The following is a 15,000-nucleotide window of genomic DNA, read 5'->3' as shown; positions in this document are numbered from 1 at the left end:
TTTTCTTTAACACACACACACACACACACACACACACACACACACACACACACACTTCTAAACAAATATACTCGGTGTTTCTTTTCCTCCACTCTGCACCTTTCTGCTCTTTTCTATCTCTCCAAATAGAAATCTATAAATCGTGCTCCTCACTCTTTCCCCTCTCCTCACTTCTTTCCCCTCTCTCACTTCTTTCCCCTCTCCCTCACTTCTTTCCCCTCTCTCACTTCTTTGCCCCTCTCTCTCACTTCTTTCCTCCTCTCCCTCACATCTTTACCCCGTCTCCCCTCTCCTCACCTCTTTCTCCTCTCCTCATTTCTTTCCTCCCTTACTCCTTTCCTCCCTTTCTTCCTTACTCCTTTTCTCTCTCCTTTCCTTCCCTCTTCCTCACTCCTTTGCTCCCGTCTCCCTCTTCGCCTCACACCTTTTCTCCCTCTCTCCATTACTTCTCATCTACCTCACTCCTTTCCTCCCTCACTCCTTTCCTCCAACCCTCTCTTTCACTCCTTTCCTCCATCACTTTATCTCTTATTCTTGCTCTTTTGGCCTCTATTTCCCAAAAATGTTTATTCTTTTCATCATCTCTTATTCTATATTTTTCTTGATTATCTCCCCATATTCTTTCTGTCTGTGTCCATCTCTCCTTTAATCTTCTGCCCTCTATATTAATATTAGTGAGAGAGAGTGAGAGAGAGAGAGAGAGAGAGAGAGAGAGAGAGAGAGAGAGAGAGAAATGAACTGTGTAAATGCATGCTTCATTATGTCATTGTTGCTCCCTTATTAATTAGTTATTTATATTGTTATTTGTTTGTGTATTTTAATAGACATTTTCTTCAGGGATGAACAGCCGTTGCCATGGTGATTGATGGTAGACGGTTGCTATATGGCTCAAGGGTGATAGAAATTGAATAAACGTGGAGTTTGGTTTAAAAAGCTGTGTAATGAATGAGAGGTGTGAAGGTCCTTATACACAATACACAAGGATACACACAGACACACACACAAACACACACCTGGTCGAGCAGCTGGTTGTAGAGTTCATGGCAGTTGTCGAAGATGTATCTATAGGTGGAGTCTAGACACGCTCTCACACAGTCCTTCACCACCATGCTGGCTCTCGGTGGACTCTGCAACTCCTGCACCTGTAACATAAAAAAAACTTCATCACAACATCAAAGAAAAACAGTTTTCACAACATCAAAGGAAAACAGTTATCACATCAAAGAAAAACAGTTACCACAACATCAAAGAAAAACAGTTACCACAACAGGAAAAAAAATTGTCACAACATTGTTTTTACCAACATTTTATTTTTTTTTACGAAAAATAAGAAGCATTTATTAAATCTAATCTCTGTATTAGACATCAAACACAAAAACTTAAAGCTTTTCAATAAAAAATGCAAGAACAAAGAGACATATATAGAAAACAAATGGTGTTTATATATGCACATCAATTCTGCCGTTTATCACAAAAGAACAAAACACAAAAGAAACAATGACAATGTGTATTCCAATCAAAGAAATGTTTTACAAACATCCAAGCAAAGTTTATGATGTGGAAAAAAAACTAAAATGATAATAATGAAGAAATCTGCAATTCTATCTTTCTGCAATTTTAATTGCAGAAAGATTCCTTATTTTAACACTTTATCAAAAAATTCTGTATAACTTTTGAAAAGTTGATCACAGGCTGAAAAACTTGATCACAGGATGAAAGAAAAGTTTATCATAAGATGAAAAAAAGATGATCACAGGGTCAAAGAAAAGTAGATCACAGGATGAAAGAAAAATTGATCACGGGTTGAAAATAAAGTTGATCAAAAGTTGAAAGAAAAGTTGTACAAAAGATGAAAGAAACGTTGATCAAAACAAGAAAAAAAAGATAATCACAGGATGAAGTAAACTCGATTTCAGGATGAAATGTAAGCTGATCACAGGATAAAAGAAAAATTAACTTTAGGATGAAAAAAGTTGATCACAGTTTGAAAGTAAAGTTAATCACATGATAAAAAGAAAAGTTGATCACACTCGACGTTTGTATATGAAACCCGCTGCATGTCCTCGCTCGCTCCTTGTTCTTTCAGGAAAACATGTCTGGACAAAACCCTGATGAACAGCAGAGCTCTTCTTTCCCCAACACAGAAAATTCAGCTTCCATGAAATATTACAAATATAATAAACCCTCAACTGTAGGCCTCGTCCTCATCCTCATTCCGCTTCTTCACTATGAAACTCATATAACAACTTAGTATTGATTCGGCTGCAGCTGGGAAATAAATCTGTGCTTCACCAGCAAACAGATTTTCATCAGACACGCTGCGAACTGGATCAAATGCAGAACAGGCTTCTGGCGTGTACAGGATACTATAGCGCCCTGACCTCCGTGACCAATCGTCTAGTTACATACAACAGCATGAGCCCACGATTCGCAACGCATAAAAATCCATGCTCACAGCTTTCATTTTGTCTCCGGATAAACCCCGCCCCTTTTTAGCTACCCGCAGACATTGCTAGCAGCAAAATCTCAACAAATAGTTTTTTTAACTTCTAAATCTCGACTTTATCGGCAAAGTTTGGGTTTGATGACAGTTATAACATCGAACGATGCAAATTTAGGGAACGAACCCTACATTATTTCATGAATTTGGAACATAAACCTGCAAAAAGTACATTTTTTGGAAATTCAATTTCAACACGTAGCTGCTACAGTTACTGCTACTGGTTGATGAGGTAAATTTCACTGCTGTTGTTACAATGTTACAATCTGAAAGTTCTAAAAAAAATTGGTGGTAATATTAAAAATACACACTTTTCACATCTGGATTTGTCTCATACATATTTGTCTTTATTGTGTCCATAGAAATTCGCTGAAAATTAATTAACTAAAAACTAAACAAAAAAAATATTTCAATATAGTTTTATAATTAACTTTATATGTTTGGGGTCTGATTTTGAGTTCTGGTGTCGTTTCATCGCTGTAATTTCTGTTACAGAAAAGATCCAAAATGGAAATTTGTTTCTGTAACCACTTTCCTGTACATCAACCACATACACTATATTGCCAAAAGATTGTGGACACCTGAACACATCAAGTTCCTGTTATATTTGCTATTGTAATAAGGTCCAGTCTTCTGAGGAGATGTTCTAGTAGATTTAGTGGAGATTTGTGGACATTCGTTCAGCCACAAAGGTGTTAGTAAAGTCACTGATGAAGGTGAGGTAAGAAGATCTTCTACATCTTCTACATCTTCCAACCCATGTAAAGCAGATCTTCATGGAACGGGTTTTGTCATGCTGGAACAGGTTTGAATCTCCTTGTTTAAAATGGTCAATTTCATGCTAGCACAGCCAAAGACGTGCTAAACAACTGTGTTACAACTTTTGAGGCTCGTTAAAGCAGGTCTTTATAAAAAAGTGCACTGAATCCTGGTAATGAACCAATTACTCGAAGTACGAAGCTCGAAACCGCAGCCAGAACCAATTAACGATAACGATTCTACACTGGATGTAAGAATCCGGTAAAAAAAGCAGGCAGTTAAAGTTAGCAGCTGATCGGCAGCATTTTAATCGCTTTTTCACGTCTATGTGTTTGACTTCACCCTCGTTATACGCCATTTACGTGTGCGATTCCTCAATTAATGCTCCTGAGATGTCTGAGCGAATCAGGTACAGTAAGAGCCTAGAGATTTGAACCTTCACCATGATGATAAGGTGATGCTGCATCTTCTGTACCTTCGGGTCTTTCATGTGGAAACATTAATATAGTAGAAATAGATTTTAATAGATTTGCTAGTTATTTAAGCCCAAGAACAGCAAATGTAAGAGACCCAACATCCACCCAGATGTGGTTCTTCCCCAAACTGTTACCCTCAATTTAGAGGCACACAATTGTATCCGTTGCCTTTGAATGCTGTTGCATAAAATTTTCCCTTCATTTGAACTTGGAGATCCAAACCAGTATCAGCATGACACTGCCCCTAAAGCCAGCTCCATGGAGATATAACTGTAAATGTCCTTGGTTTTTGGATGTGGAAGATCTCCTGCTATAGAGCTCCAATCATATTGAACAATCCTTGTGTGTGAATGAAATCTTCCAAAATCTCCACAACATCTAGTGGAAAATCTTCCCAGAAGAGTGGGGTGTGTATTATGTGTAGTATACTGGTTTTAAGTCTGGTTCCTCTGAAGGTTTCTTCCTTATACATCTCAGGATGGGGTTGCCACTGGTTGGCTTATAACGTATACATTTATATTTTATAACCTGTGTATCTCTGTGAAGCTGCTTTGGGACGATGTCTATTGTTAAAATCGCTCGTCAAATAAAACTGAATTGATGCAAAATTTGTCCAGATGTTTGATATCTATCATGAGAATTTTTTAAGGTGGTTCATCTGAAGCTCTGAGTTCTGATGTTATGTTTTGATTGACACTCTTTTACAGTGTGTGCTTCTTTCTCCACTCTGGCGTTCATGAGAAATGGAGATGACTCTGGGTAAAGTGACGTTTTGTGTGAACAACGTAGCTTCATGGAGAAGTTCACACTGATTTGTGGCAACGACTCACTCGCTAATAACATGTGGCCGTAAAAAGAGGCGTGAATGTGAAGGCTAAAGTAAACCGACCTCGGTAGCAAAAACGTGTGACTGTGGTGAATAAATCTTCATTAAACCGCATTGATTTGCACAAATAAACGATCTGTTCCATTTAGTATGAAGAGTGAGATCGTTATTGGGTTACCAGCTTTATTATAGAGATTTCTATACCTTCATCCTGAAGAAAGTGATGCTGGTCAGAAGGTCTACTGTGGATTTAAGGTCTTGAAGCCTTTCTGGATTTCCAGCCGGGAAATTATCCTGTAATTTAGAAAAAAAGATATTTTCATAAATATCCATAAATGTATGTAAGCTTAGACTCTCTCTCTCTCTCTCTCTCTCTCTCTCTCTCTCTCTCGCTCTTTCTCTCTCTTCTTTCTCTCTATGTCTTACTCATTATTTGACTTATTTATTTAATCACTCTTCACTAAAAGCTTAATCACAAATATTCCTCTATCACACAGGTCTATCACTCATCCACCCATTCTCTCTCTCTCTCTCTCTCTCTCTCTCTCTCTCTCTCTCTCTCTCTCTCTCTCTCTCTCTCTCTCTCTCTCTCTCTTCCCTCCTGCCCTCCATTTTCAATTCCAATCTGACGTTTATTACTCATCTAAAATCCCATTATGGTGTCAATATGGCAAAATAAAATCGAGTGAGGAAGATCATGTGATTGATTAGGAGTAGGTGAATTTTTACTCATTTATTTTACACACACACACACACACACACACACACACACACACACACACACACACACACACACACACATGTACGGCCGTAGTGAGGAGGAGTTAAACACAATACCAGGCAGGAGTGAAAAAAAGGTGAAAAAAAAGTTCTGGAAAAAAAAGAATAATATAATTAATAAAAATGACAATATGCAGAGTGTACAAAATCAAAATCTAAATAATTGTTAGAAAATGGATAGATGAATGGATGCATGGATGCATGGATGGATGGATGAATAGATGGATGGACAGATGGACGGATGGACAGACGGATGGATGGATGGATGGATGGATGGATGGATGGATGGATGGACAGACGGACTGCTGCACTGCTTCCTGACAGTAATGTGATTCAGATCAGCTTCTCTCTCTCTCTCTCTCTCTCTCTCTCTCTCTCTCTCTCTCTCTCTCTCACACACACACACACACACACACACACACACACACACACACACACACACACACACAGAGTATGTTACAGCTGACATGAATTCTGCATTCAATTTTCCTTAGAGTTCATATCTATCTATCTATCTATCTATCTGTCTGTCTGTCTGTCTGTCTGTCTGTCTGTCTGTCTGTCTGTCTGTCTGTCTGTCTGTCTGTCTATTCTTTATTAATATACAGTATATGTATTTATTCAGAGCTTTATAATGTTCTGTAATATTTTCTCCTTTTAGTTGTTGTGACTGAAGCAGTGAAACCTTTGTTATGGACTCAGTTGTGGAGTTGAGTTTAATTCACACCTTCATCATTGTACTGTGAGGTTTCTTACCCGATATTTGGAGAGATCAATTCTCAGAGAGTTGTGTAACTGATCCAAGAGTTTCACAAATTTCTCTCTCTGTGGAAAGAAAAACACACCCACATCATCAAACATCTGCACATTAGTTCATACAAAGCTGCAGCACTCATCAATAACGCATTATACACACATACACACATTTATACAGCACACATACTATATAGCCTGGAGTATTGCTGATATTATCCATCCATTCATCCATCCATCCATCCATCCATCCATCCATCCATCCATCCATCCATCCATCCATCCATCCATCCATCCATCCATCCATCCATCCATTCCTTATTCAACCTCCATCCACCTGTCCATCATCTGCTCAGCCTTTTACTCATTTGTCTATTCAATGCTATCTATCTATCTATCTATCTATCTATCTATCTATCTATCTATCTATCTATCTATCTATCTATCTATCTATCTATCTATCTATCTATCTATCTATCTATCTATCTATCATCTATCATCTATCTATCCTCCTTCCATCATAATCACCCGCCCACACACTCACCCCAAAGTTGGAAGCAGCGAAGCGATCTGAGGCTGAGATGTTGGTGTTGGTGGTGGTGTGAGCGAAGTAGGCGTTAATGTTGGCCAACAGGTTACTCATAACAGCCGGCACTCCAGGACACATGTACTTTGATGACAGGCAGGAAAAATGACTGCAAAACAGTAAAAGAAGTAAAGAGAGAGAGAGAGAGAGAGAGAGAGAGAGAGAGAGAGAGAGAGAGAGAGAGAGAGAGAGAGAGAGAGAGAAAGAATAAAGTTTTACACAGACATATTGTACTGATTTTCCCAGAGAGATTATGAACACTGGCACATTCCAGCTACAAACTGCTCCTGCTGATGTAACAAAATTACATTCATTTACTTTTTTTTATACAATACTTTTTTATAAAAAAAGTATGTTTTTATGCGTTCCAAGCATTTTGCTTTATAAAGACAATTATAAACAACATCAACAACAAACAATTACAACAACAGCAATGCGGTTTATTCTAATTAAGCCTTAAGAGCACAAAGACAGTGTTGTTCTTCTTCTGAACACAGTTGCATAGCTTGCGGTTTTTGGACTTTTTTTACAACACAAACTTTACTGTTGAATTCTCAACACATTATGGCAATTATTTTTACATGGCAGGGTATTTTATGAAAGTGCTCTTAAATTCTGAATTCTGATTAGTCACAATGTATTAATAGTTTTTTTGCAGCTCATCCAGCGAACCAAATAAACAATTAATCAACGATCCAGCAAACCAACCAACAAACTAAACAACTAACCAACCAAATAACCAACCTATCAGCCAAGCAACTAGCAAACCAAACAACCCACCAACAAACTAAACAACCAACCAACCACTACTCAACCAGACATTCAGCTAACCAACCAAACAAACACACCTGAAAAACAAACAACCATTCAGCCTATCCACGAACAAACTGAACAGCCAAACATCCAACCAGCAAACCAGCTAATCAACCAAGCAACCAACCAGTAAAACCAATTAGCAAATCCACCAACCATATTTTTTTATCATTATCATTCATCAGTGCATCCTTTTAATCATTGACTAAAATATGTACATAATCATATATACAATTCCACTGACCATCTTACTGTCATTTTTGAATGTAAGCAAGAGCAGAACTGTGGTGATATGAGAATAAACTCTCACCACCCAGAGTTAAAGAAATTAAAGGAAGTGTGTGAGACAGGCAACAGGATAAAGGAAGGAATGGAGAGATAAAGATCTATGTATAAGCAAGCAATGTTCAGATACACTAACATAAGCACCAACCCTGTGGAAACACACACACACACACACACACACACACACACACACACACACACACACACACACACACACACACACACACAGAGCAATAAAGCAGCTCCATATGTTCAAGCATCTTAAACCTTAAATCCCTCCAGTTATTCAATTTAATTCATTTTTATTTGTATAGCATTTTTAACAATGAACATTGTATCATTGTTCCATCCATCCTTCCGTCCATCCATCCATCCATCCATCCATCCATCCATCCATCCATCCATCCATCCATCCATCCATCCATTTATCCATCCATCCATCCATCCATCCATCCATCCATCCATCCATCCATCCATCCATCCATCCATCCATCCATTCATCCATCGGTCTATCCATCCATCCACCCAATGGCCTGTTCATCTGTCCATTATTCACCAAACTATTCATCCATCTGTTTATTTATTTATCTCTATCCATTCGTCCATTCACCAATCCATTCATTCATCCATCCACCCACACATTCATCCATCCAATGGCCTGTTAATCTATCCATCACACATCCATTTATTAATCAATCTTTTCATCTATTCATCTCATCCATCCATTTATCTGTTTATCAGCTGATGTTTTGATTCATCCAATTAAATATATTTTATAAAAATGTATTAAATCCAGTAAATACATTTAATTTAGAAAGTAGGAAATAATTTCACACATGTGTGGAGTAAATGTGAGCAGTGTGGTCATGCAGATGATCCTCCAGCTCCATCACAGACTGATTATATGTTCTCCTGGCTCATTAGAGTGTTGGTGTTAAATGATGGTGTTAAGTGGACTGACCTCAGATAGAGAGCAAGAGAGAGAGAGCGATAGAGAGAGAGAGAGAGAGAGAGAGAGAGAGAGAGAGAGAGAGAGAGAGAGAGAAAGAATGAGGTGAGTGTGTGAGAGCTTTCACTCTGATATCAAACCAAAACCCAGCTAATATAGTGATGGAAATTCCATCCGGAACCCTGCTAGAATTTTCCTACTGATTTAGCAACAGCGCCGTGTTCATTTCATTACCTCACATCCATCAGACAGTTGAGTTGTTTACTTCTTCACACAATGCACAATTATAATAAAGGACTGCAAATGATGATCCATTAGTCACCTCTGAAGTGTTGAAGTGTTTATATACACACATTTATTATCACTGGATATCCTCATGAATATCCAAGATGAAACATCCCATAATAAACTCATGAATTATTTATTATATCACCTGTTCTCGAACAGAACTTTTCAAAACAGACTTTCCCACAAGTCTTAAGGGTCCAAGCAGAAACATCTTTAAACATAACCTTCATATTTACCTAAAAACCCTTCAAGAACCCAAAGACCAAATACCCAAATCTGAATGTTAAATGCCTGAGAAGTTCTATACTGTACACTGTACTATTTAGTGTGGCATGTTACAATAAAATAAAATAGGGTAAGATAGTACATTATAATATAATATAGTATAGTAGGATATAGTAAAATATGTTATAGAGCAGAATAGAACAGAACGTTATAATAAAGAACAACATAGTAAAGTATAGAATAGAATAGAATTATATAATAAAGTATGATATAGTTAAGTATAGAACAGAATAGAATAGAATTATATAGATTAGAATATAATTAAATAGTATGATAAACTAAATTATTGTATATAAAATAATAGAATAGACTAGAATAGAATAGAATAGAATAGAATAGAATAGAATAGAATAGAATAGAATAGAATAGAATAAAAAATAATTTAGTAGTATGATATGGTAAAGTATAGAATAGAATAGAGTTGAATAGTATGATATAGAATAGAATAGACTAGACTAGAATAGAATAGAATAGAATAGAATAGAATAGAATATCAGAACAGTGTATGTATACCAGGAACCCTTTAAAAACCCAAGCAAATGGTTCCCAAATCTGAATTTTAAATGTCTGAGAGGTTCTCTATATATATTATATATTTTTTTCAGTTGTACATAATTTAATCTCTTTGGGTTCTTGAAAGAAACTTCATTCTTCTCTAAAGGTTATTTAGATGCTTAAGGATGTCAAGCTTCTAAAATCCAGATCTATTGAGACTTGTCCATGTAAACAGGTTCCATTAAATTGGTAATGGAGAAAAACCCAATAGTTCAAAACTATTGTTAGCATATTCATTGTGTGCTTAGCTTCCTAAAAATGGAATCTCTTGCGTGTTGTCCATGGAAACAGGTTCCGTTAAGGACATAATGGAGGAAACCCTAATGGTTTTAAACCGCAGTGAGAATATTCATTGCACAATTAAGTGTGCTTAGCTTCCAAAAATGGGATCTCCATGGAAATATCTTGTTCCTGGGTTGTACATAAAACTTTAAAGGTTCAAATAGAGGAACAAGTGAATCCTATTAGTGTTCCAGGAAGAAGCGCTGAAGCTCCGCTGAGGCCCCCATGCAGAAACAAATACAAGAAAACAAAGACAGAGAGCTTCATTTGAATGCTTCGAAGGGTGCATTAAACCATGTTTTAGCATAATTAAAGAATATAATCTTCCAAGAAGAACCAAACTACTGTCAGAGCTGCTGATTTAGAAAATGACCTAACATTCTGACCAATCAGAATCCAGGATTCAGCAGCGTTGAGTAAATTTCAACAACTGGATCCTTATACAAAAATAAATACATTTAATGATCTAATTAGACAGTAATTAAGAGATAATCATCACAATATGCAAAAGAAGGATGTTTTAGAGGATCTGGGAGTGCTCCATGTCTCCGTGTTCACGGTGAGTGGCGTGTTAAACAGTGTATCCAGGTAAATCAGAGCCTGAACACATCCATGATCCTGCTAATTAGCCCTGTCTGAGAACCGGTAATTAATAAACACTCTGTGAAAGGCTATGGATGTGGGGTGAGATTTATCTCTGGGGCTTTTAGGAAATTATCTATATTTGGATTAGTTCTTGAGAAGTGCTTATATGTATTTTTTATTTATTCAGTTTATTTGGTCTGGTTTTAATTCACTTAAAATGAAAAGAAACTGAGTAATTAAATGTAAATCAAAATGTAATAACTGGTGACTTGTTTTTGGACTGTATTTACTGTAGTTATAATTCAGATGTAATCCGCCGAAATAATTTCAGAGTGAATATTTCATTAGCACATGGTCAGTTTCACCGTTCTGTTCCCCAGAGGATTTCCATCCAGCGCTTGGTTGCTTCATTTGGACAGATGAACTTTCAAGCTGTTTTGCTACGTCCACATTCGTGAAACTTTCAGCTGCCCTGAAGTCAATGAGGGCATTATAGATTTATGGACAAAACTTTGTGGACACCTGACCATAAGATTGGATTGTGCCTCTTTTTTGAACCTTCTATTCCACATTTAGTTCTTATTTACGTTTTTATAACTTCCACTCTTCTGAAAAGATGTTCCATGCAATTTTGTGGAGATTTGTCTAGATACAAGGGTGTTAGTAAAGTCAGCACTGATGTAGGTGAGAAGGTGAGGAGGCCTGGGGGTGCAGTCAGCGTTCACATTCAATAGTTCAATAGGGTTTGAGCTCTATAGCAGGAAATCTTCCACATTTTTTAGCCACATCTTCCACAGATCCTCCACATCTTTTAAAATGCTGTGCAGGAATAGTTTGGACCTCCTAGGTCAAGTGAAGAAAAAATCTAATGCTACCACATTTAGAGATACAATTGTGCCTCCAACTTTGTGGGAACAGTTTGGGGGAGGAGCCACATACGGCTTGCAAATTCAGGTGTCCATACAGTGCAACCGTGTCTGGTTAACGAGGTTAATGAATGCTAAGAGTGCTAGCAGAAATAACTGTGTGGAACAGCTCAGGACTCATTAGCTCTGATTTGTTACTCATTAGAGGGCACTTAGACGAGTGTAATGGCCATACAGTAGACTGGAGTTACAGAGCAAACGCATTCACTCAACCACAACACACACGGAATGTTACACTGCAGCATCGCGGCCCGAGGATCATCACAACAACACCAGCAGGCCGAGAAACCCATGGGTCCAAGCGTCAGTGTCCACTGCCAAGAGCTTAACAAAATGTAATATTGAACCTCCATTACCACCAACAAACACCATCTGTGAGGCCTTGTTCTCATTTCATTCACTCTCAATCCAATAAGGGAAACATTCTGTCTCTTATACTGTTCCATCTAAAACCAAACTCGCAACACTGCTTCTGAATACTTAGAGACAACAAACCCATAAAAAACCTATATATCCATCTAGATCATTTCTACAGCCTTCTACACAACACTTCATAACCCATGTTTATAAAGAATACATGTCATACTGTAGATGCTACTCATTTACTAAACACACACACACACACACACACACACACACACACACACACACACACACACAAACACACACATTGTACCTGATCCATTTTTGTAGCTATTACTATTCTCAGTCACTATAGCGAAATTTTTATGTTCTATTGGAAAAACTCTTGAAGGTTCTACACGTGAAGGAACCCATTTATCATGCTCATAACCTTCTACTGTGTGAAAAACTGAATCTTACACTATTTTTTCCTCACTCTTCTCATTCAAGTAGAAACCATTTAAGATGCTTAGAACAGAAAAATCTCTTACATCATTAAATCTATTTTAGTATAGTATAGTATAGTATAGTATAGTGTAGTGTAGTGTAGTGTAGTGTAGTGTAGTATAGTATAGTATAGTATAGTATGGTATGGTAAAGTATTGTATAATATAGTGTAGTGTAGTATAGTATAGTATAGTATGGTATGGTAAAGTATAGTATAGTATAGTATAGTATAGTATAGTATAGTATAGTATAGTATAGTATAGTATAGTATGGTATGGTATGGTAAAGTATTGTATAATATAGTGTAGTGTAGTATAGTATAATATAGTATAGTATAAGGTAGTGTAGTATAGTATAGTATAGAATAGTATTGTATATTATTGTATTGTATTGTATTGTATAATATAGTGTAGTGTAGTATAGTATAGTATAGTATAGTATAGTATAGTATGGTATGGTAAAGTATAGTATAGTATAGTATTGTATAATATAGTATAATATGGTACAGTATAGTATAGTATTGTATATTATTGTATTGTATAGTATAGTATAGTATAGTATAGTATAGTATAGTATAGTATAGTATAGTATAGTATAGTATAGTATAGTTATAGAATGCACATTATACATCCAACACTGTGTTGTTTAATCATCCACTCAGAGCTAATTAGCGTTAGCGCCCCACTGGATGACCTTCTTTACACCCTGATGACCTTAAAACACCCCAATTTGCTTTAAGCCTCATATGATTGGTTATGTTCCTGAGCACTTCCTCTTTCTCTCTCACTCTATCCTTCACTAACTCTTTTTATTTCTCTTTCCTTTCTCTTTCTCTTTATTTATTAATTTTTTTTTTTAATAGAGAGATGCTGTGGGTGACATCATCAGATCCGAGGTGTTAACTTTTTGTTGCCTGGTTACAGGCTCAACCTTGCCCTTTCCCTCTTTTCATTTTCTCATTCTTTATTTTTTCATTCTTTTTTCTCCACACTCCATCCATCTGCACGGTAAATCACGGAAATAAAGCACTTTTCCAAGCTTTCACTCATCCATTGCTTTCTCTCTCTTTAACATTATAAATGTGTGTGTGTGTGTGTGTGTGTGTGTGTGTGTGTGTGTGTGTGTGTGTGTGTGTGTGTGTGTGTGTAAGACAGACCTTGAATTAATGCCCAAGCAATTAGCATAAATGCTACACTGAACAACAGAGAGTGACTTAATTTCAAAACTATTAATCACAAACTAAACAATATATACAGTATATATACATTGATTCCGGTCCATAACGGTCCATCACAACAAGAAATTAACACACACACACACACACACACACACACACACACACACACACACACAGGAGGTGCATTGGGTAAATGAATGAAAGTTCAAACGTTCAAAGGTCACATGAGGTCAAAGTTGTAATATGTGTCAGTTGTTTCTTTCAAATTACTAATAATAACAACTCACTGCCATTGACTGCATTTTATTTAAATATTTATTTTTTTAATTATATTATCTTTTTTTAGCTATTCTGTTTTTAATTTTAATTATTATTATTATTATTATTATTATTATTATTATTATTATTATTATTATTATGACTTAATTACATATTACTGACCAGAATCCAATTTATTGAATGATATTTAAATACTTTAATCTTTAATTGTGTCTGAATTTAGTATAGTCTGGTCGTCTGGTTCCTCTCAAGGTTTCTTCCTTATAACATCTAAGGGAGTTTTTCTTGCCACAGTCGCCACGGCTGCTCATCACAGATAAATACACACTGTTCAGCTTCACTGTTAAATTCTGTAGAGCTGCTTTAAAACAATGTCTGTTGTGAAATGTGCAATAGAAATAAACTTGACTTGTAAAATGTGATTCTTTTCTTAAGATTGTATTTTTTTTGTATTTATTTTATTTTTCAGGTGTAACCTTTTTTCGTTCATTGAAAAAATATTTAATTATTGAAAAATTAAGAAAATTTGTACGAATGTATTCATATTACTATTTGATTTGAATATTGATCACAAAAGAAATTGTCCACCTTCATGTTTGACAGTCTGATACATTTCTCCTGTTCTACATTTTTATAGAAACTTTTCAATTAGAGACAAAAATGTCAGGCAGCAACTTCCTTGCGATTAATCTGTGTATTTATTGTTTATCTATAGATTTATTTCTACTTTATAACACACACACACACACACACACACACACACACACACACACACACACACACACACACACACACTTTATAGTCTCATTTCAGGCTGTGGTAAGAGTTACACACATGACTGTGACTGATTTCCAGGAACACACACACACTCACACACACACAAACACACACACACACACACACACACACACACACACACACACACACACACACACACACACACACACAAGTCTCAGTGAGAAGCGATAGAGCAGAGCTGCTACACATCAGGAGCTCTAATTAATTACCTCTGTGCTGAAAGACCAATCAGCCCTGAGAGAGAGAGAG

The 15,000-nt window shown here is 36.5% G+C and overlaps 1 protein-coding gene across 3 annotated transcripts in view; it reads right to left on the bottom strand.

Moving 5' to 3' along the window:
- LOC124396082 (protein unc-13 homolog C-like) overlaps positions 1 to 15,000 on the bottom strand; it is a 142,206-nt gene that overhangs the window by 74,083 nt on the left and 53,123 nt on the right. For all 3 annotated transcript variants that reach the window (XM_046865055.1, XM_046865057.1, XM_046865056.1), the window contains 4 exons: positions 6,639 to 6,789; positions 6,098 to 6,166; positions 4,766 to 4,855; positions 1,014 to 1,142 (listed from right to left, as the gene is read on the bottom strand). In XM_046865055.1, coding sequence (XP_046721011.1) covers positions 1,014 to 1,142; positions 4,766 to 4,855; positions 6,098 to 6,166; positions 6,639 to 6,789 — 439 coding nt within the window. The remainder of the gene's footprint in view (positions 1 to 1,013; positions 1,143 to 4,765; positions 4,856 to 6,097; positions 6,167 to 6,638; positions 6,790 to 15,000) is intronic.

The sequence above is a fragment of the Silurus meridionalis genome, chromosome 13 (assembly GCF_014805685.1).
Source record: "Silurus meridionalis isolate SWU-2019-XX chromosome 13, ASM1480568v1, whole genome shotgun sequence".
Classification (NCBI taxonomy): domain Eukaryota; kingdom Metazoa; phylum Chordata; class Actinopteri; order Siluriformes; family Siluridae; genus Silurus; species Silurus meridionalis.
The sequence above is the reverse complement of the archived record's forward strand: the minus strand, read 5'-3'. Positions and strand labels throughout refer to the sequence as shown.